This window comes from Pseudorca crassidens, chromosome 2, assembly GCF_039906515.1.
Source record: "Pseudorca crassidens isolate mPseCra1 chromosome 2, mPseCra1.hap1, whole genome shotgun sequence".
NCBI lineage: Eukaryota > Metazoa > Chordata > Mammalia > Artiodactyla > Delphinidae > Pseudorca > Pseudorca crassidens.
This window is the reverse complement of record NC_090297.1, coordinates 1,621,355-1,627,209: the sequence shown is the minus strand read 5'-3', so window position 1 is coordinate 1,627,209 and position 5,855 is coordinate 1,621,355. Positions and strand designations below refer to the sequence as shown.

General features: G+C 50.2%; 1 protein-coding gene across 1 annotated transcript; it reads right to left on the bottom strand.

Annotated features, from left to right (window-relative positions):
- Nucleotides 1-4,067: 4,067 nt before the first annotated feature.
- ACTRT2 (actin related protein T2) lies at nt 4,068-5,201 on the bottom strand. The gene has a single exon (XM_067711278.1). It carries the CDS (start codon nt 5,199-5,201, stop codon nt 4,068-4,070), a length of 1,134 nt encoding a protein of 377 aa, XP_067567379.1.
- Nucleotides 5,202-5,855: the final 654 nt, after the last annotated feature.

Here is a 5,855-nt window from a genome sequence, read left to right as displayed (position 1 = left end):
TGTAGGGAAACGCCAATCAAATAGTAAGGTTTCTGATCTGAAACCACAGAGGCCATGGAGAAGGAACCAGCACAATATTCTTCAAGTGCTGAAAGAAAATGGTTAACTGTGACTTCTATATCCAGCAAAAATATCCTTCAGGGATGACGGGGCAGTAAAGACATTCTCAGATGTTGGCAACTAAGAGAATTTGTTGCTAGCAAACCTACCCTTAAAGAACTGCTAAGGGAAGTTCTCTAAAAAAAAATAATAATAATAATAGCACAGAGCCAAAAGGTGGCTCGGAACTCCAGAAAGGGCAAAAGAACATGGGATTGGGTAAAAATAGTGGTCATCATATTAGACCCTTCTCATGAGTTTCTGAAATCCTTTGAGGGTTGAAGGAAAAACTTAAGACAGTTCTATTTCAAAGTTGGGAGGGTAAAAAGACTCCAAGTGGTAAAAATGTTATTACCAGTGGGTGGTCGTGTTGACTCAGGGCAATCACCAAGAAATCAACAGAAAGCAGTACACTCAAACCTTCCCAATAAATCCAGGTGGAATCCTAAAAAGTGTTCTAGTAAAACCCAGAGGAAGGGATTCCCGAAGCAGGGTCATTGGCCCAACACGCAGCAAGCGAAACGCCGAGATGACGAAGTTTGCAGCAGAGAAGAGGCTTGTTCACGAGGCAGCCAAGCGAGGAGACGGGAGAACCAGCCTCAGACCAGCCTCCCCCCCGCCCCCCCGCCAAAGGCGGGGGGCTTGAGATATTTATGAGATAAAGAAGCAGGGTGGGCTTAGGCATGGGGCAAGGTGATTAGAGGTCGGGAAAGGTGAGGTCAACGGTGTTCTGCGCAGGCATATCTGAGTTACATGCTTCCTCGTGGGATGTGTGTTCAAAAATGTTGGCGCTTCGTATGATCCGGGGGTGGAGTTTGGGGCCCCCTGACGTCAAAAGGTCACTCATCGGACACCTGCACAGGCCCAGTTTTAGGGTCAGTGGTCCCAACTAGTCTTAGCTGGCTCGAGCTTGAACTAGACACAGCTGACTCCAACTTTCTGGCAAACAACTCGGGCAAACATCTTATTGTTTGGGCTACATGAATCTTGGAGGGTGTGCAATTTGCAATAGCATAATTAAGTGAAGGCAGGCTACAAGCAGAGGGATTTTTAACAAGCTGTAAGGCTAGCCCAAGAATTTCTGTCAGACACCACTTTCTGTTAACCCTATGGGGCACGGTTTCAAAGGTGAGAAAAAGGAAACAGAGGAAACAGGAAACAATAAAATGGCAGACTTAAGATGGAACGTATTACCTTAAATGTAAACCGTCTACAAAGGCCAATTACAAGACAGAAACTGGTGGATTTTTTTAAAACACAACCCAGCTATGTGCGATCTTCCAATACACCATATGCACATTTCAAATATGACATAAGTAGTTGGAAGGTAAACACACAGGAAAAGATATCCCAGGCAGACATTAAGTACACAAACACACACACTGTGGATAGGTGGGTTTATTTCATTCAGGATGAATTTCTTCAGTAAAATTTCCTAAAAGTGAGATTTTCCCCTCCCTCTGTACTACCTCTCATTCCTTCCTTCCTTCCCCCACCAACCCGTGGTGTCTACCCTTCTGTTCTTTTCTTTATGGCTTATAACCCCATAAAAACACATATTCACTTATATATGTACATAGCAACGTGCACAGGTATACACGGGGAAGTACCATTGCTTTCTTTAACAAAAAAGGGGGGATTCATTTTCTAAAGGCACCTCTGTATTTTTGTTGTTGTTGTTCTGTATTTTTTAATAAAGTCTGTAATCCAATGGACACACAAAACAAAACTGCGTTGAGAAAAAGTTTCATAAATTAATAAGCGTTAGGAAGTGGGGGGGAGGTCAAGGTCACAGGAAGAAGGGAAGCCAGTTTTTTGTAGAGTCTTTTTGTGTGTGTGACACTTCCAAATTGTGGGAGCAGGGACCGCGCTGTAAGGAAGCGCACTTGTACAAATGAGTGACAATACACAGTCTGAGTATGAAAATAAGATTTTCTCTGCAAACACATTTTTGGCACAGATTTTTAAAAAATGTATGTCGGGGAATTTGATTTTTGTTAGTATTATATATATTATATATTTATATATGCACACATCCCAAGTTCTGCATGTTCCACCAAGAGAGAAAATCCTTCCGTTTGCTCTTTTCTGATTGTAAACTGCATCCTGGGTGAATCAAAGATGGTGGCGGCAGGTGAATTAAGAGAGGTGACATCCAAATGAGCAAGGGGAAGGGAGGGGTGGGCACAACACAGCCCAATGAAATGTTCCTTGACCCCAAGGTTTCAGCAGAAGCTTGAAGTCCTGCGTGAGAGTCTGCGATGTGTGTGCGACGTGTTCACGTACACCAAGACATTCAGGGTGTCACAGCCTGTCTTCACTGTGCAAAAGTCCAAGTCACTAATTTAGTGCAAAGGCAGTTCCGTTTTGTTTCTTAAAAACAAAAACAACAATTTTTTTTGGACGAAAATGTATTTATTTGACACCTTTACAAAAATAGTTAGGCACATAATTTTCATATTATGTCACCTGATTTACATATCTCAGTCCTCGGTACCTTTTAAAAACACTAAAATGGTCATTTGGTAAATCGAATCTGTATTGAAAAAATACTGTGATAGGCCAACATTTGTAGACAAACTCAGTTGATCATCAGCATAAGAAAGAAACATTTATGAACAAAATAATCTCTAAAAACATTTTTGTGAGACAAAAAAAAATCTAACTAGTAGATTTCTTTTTAAAAAGTATTTTCAGGGCTTCCCTGGTGGCGCAGTGGTTGAGAGTCTGCCTGCTGATGCAGGGGACACAGGTTCGTGCCCCGGTCCAGGAGGATCCCACATGCCGTGGAGAGGCTGGGCCCGTGAGCCATGGCCGCTGAGCCTGTGCGTCTGGAGCCTGTGCTCCGCAAAGGGAGAGGCCACAGCAGTGAGAGGCCCGCGTACCGCAAAAAAAAAAAAAAAAGTATTTTCAAAAAAGCAAGCTTAAAAACAAAACCCACCATAGAATACCTCCTCATACCATGATGAAGTGACATCCTAACAGTAAGAACTAGAAGGTGGGTTTAGAAAACAGCAATGGTGCCAGCGGTTCGCACACACCGACTGACAAAAGCCTGGACAGAGAGGCAGCATGAAGTTGATGCATTTAATTCGGGGAAGGGAATTACTGCCCACTGCCCTGTTCCTCTTCTCCAAAAAGAGGAAAGAGAAACCCAGCCTCAAGGTGTCTGCAGGTCCATTGGTTGGTGGTCTGTCCTTGGGCTAAACGTCAGGTAAACATACTAGCAGCTCCACTGCCCAGGGGCAGCTCTGTATTTTCCACTTCTCTCCCAGTAATATTTTGAGAGAGTTCCACCCCATCGATGTGGGAAAATTCCCTGTATGCATAATTTATTCAAATGTGATCTTACTGATGGCCATTCACTTTGTCTCCAATATTTACCCCCAAACAGTGCTATAAACATCTCTGAACGTAGAAACAAATAGAAACATCACGGTAATCAAGCCCCGATTCTTCAGGTCCCCCGGGAGCAGCCTCTTCACAGGGCCTTAAACAGAGGGTGACTCCTGCTGCTGACAGGCCCCATGCGCCCAGGACAGGGGGTGCATTCCACTCATAAAAGCACAGTGATAGCCCTATGGTGCCGTCCCAGGGGAGGATTTCGTGACCTCAGAACAGGGCAGCATTCCTGCTTGTTCCTGCCCCCACTCCCGACCCACCTAAGACACAGGTTTAAAATGCAGAGTCCAGGCTCTGGGCAGGAGGCCTTGGCCCCTGCTTTGGGCACAAACTCTACAGATGGACCCTCAACTCATGACCCAGGGCTTTCTCGGGAGAAACGGGGCTGGGGGACAGAACCAGTGAAAAGAGATTCACCACCAGGGTCAGAAATTATTCTGGTGCCCCCGAGAATGAACCAAGCCCGACGTGGCCAAAGGCTGCACCGTTTTGTCCTTTATTGAACATCCCGTGGTTGCCCAACGGTGAGCTCCCTCCCCACCGCAGCCACCCTGCGCGCGGGCCCCTCAGAAGCACCTTCTCTGAACCACGGACGTCCCAAACTCCTTGAAGTCCGCAGAGGTGACCCACATCTGCTTGAAGCTGCTCAGGGAAGTGACAATGGAGGCGCCAATCCACGTGGAGAAGCAGCGGTCGGGCGGCGCTGTGACCTTGATGGTGGTCCCTTTGGAAGCCGCCTGCTCCAGCTCCCTCAGAAGACGGCCATCCAGCCCCCGGAAGAGCGTGGTGCCCCCGGACAGCACCATCTCCCCATAGAGCATCTTCTGGATGTCGGCGTCACACTTGGCGATGCTGCTGGAGACCATTCTGGAGAGGCCCGGGCTTTGGACGCCCAGCTGCTCAGGCGAGAACAGGGCCTCGGGCGCCTGGTACAGCTGGTCCCCGATACGGACGATGCTGCCGTCGGGCAGCTTGTACTCCCTGAGCACCTCCTCTGCCCTCCGCGACAGCTCCTTCTCCGGCTCCAGGGCCACATAGCAGAGCTTCTCCTTGATGTCGTCCACCAGGACTTTGTCCAGCACACACGGGAAGGTCCTCCCGCTGGCCAGCAGCAGCCGGGTGAGGTGCTCCGTGATGTCTCTCCCCGCCACGTAGAGCTTGGTGGTGGCGTGGGGCAGGGAGTAGCCCTCAAAGATGGGGACGGCGCAGGTGACCCCGTCCCCACTGTCCACCACCAGGCCCGTGACGCAGGCCGAGGCGTAGAGGGCCAGCACGGCCTGGTCCGACAGGTAGAAAGCGGGCACGCGGAAGCTCTCAAACATCACCTCGGCCATCTTCTCCCGGGTCTCCCTGGGGTTCAGCGAGTGCTCCGTCATGAGCACCGGCCGGTCGCTGGCTTTGACCCCCAGCCCCCACTCGAAGAGATGCTTCCAGAGCTTCTCCATGTCGTCCCAGCCTGTGATCAGGCCTCGCTCGATGGGGTAGTGCAGGTGTAAGACCTCGTCCCTGTGCAGGGCCTCTTCCCCCACAAAGTACTTCTTCTGATTGGCCCCTGCCGAAGGCATCTTGAACTTGGGGTGCCCCACGACGGAGTGGACGACGTGGCGGGGGCCAACCTCTCCAGACAGGCCTGCCTTACAGAGCCCGGACCCAACGTCAAATATGACAGCTGGACAATCTAACACGTCTGGGTTAAACATGCCTGTGGCATCCTCATCCGCGCTTGGCCAGAATGAAGACGGAAGCCTCCTGGGCCACCTTGTGACGTATGACGCTCTTCCGGAAGCTTCGAGGGCACAGGATTCCGCGGTTCTCGGGGCGTCTCCCCGGCAGGGCTAGCGGCCGGCCGGTCCCCGAGAGCCCTCCATCCCCACCCACGGATCTGCTCTCCTCTCAGGAAGCCTGGGCTGCTGAGGCCTTTTCAGGAATGACGTCGCATATGTGACAATCCAGCCAAGGCAACCATTGTCCTCAGCCAGCGTCGGGGGCCTTTGGGGGTGGGGTCTCTGCCCCCCCTCACCTGGTGAGACTCCAGAGGGGGAAGTCCAGCTGTTCCCGCAGGCCGTGTTGAGGAGCCTGTTGTGGAACCTGGAACCAGTGAAGCAGCCCATAAAACTGGCATCTCTGGCCCTCTGTTTGGAGGGAGCTGCTGTTTGGAGGGTGACAAACACACTTCTCTTTGCTATAGGGGAAGACCAAGCACCCAGAGGTCCAGGTTAGAGGAGCAATGCCCAGGGCTCCGACACAGTAAGCACTCAGAACATAGTTTTGGAGTGCAGACTCCTCCAGGAAGCTCTCAGGGATTTCTCTTCTCTTTACCTCATGAACCCTGACCCTGTCTCACAGGGTAGCTG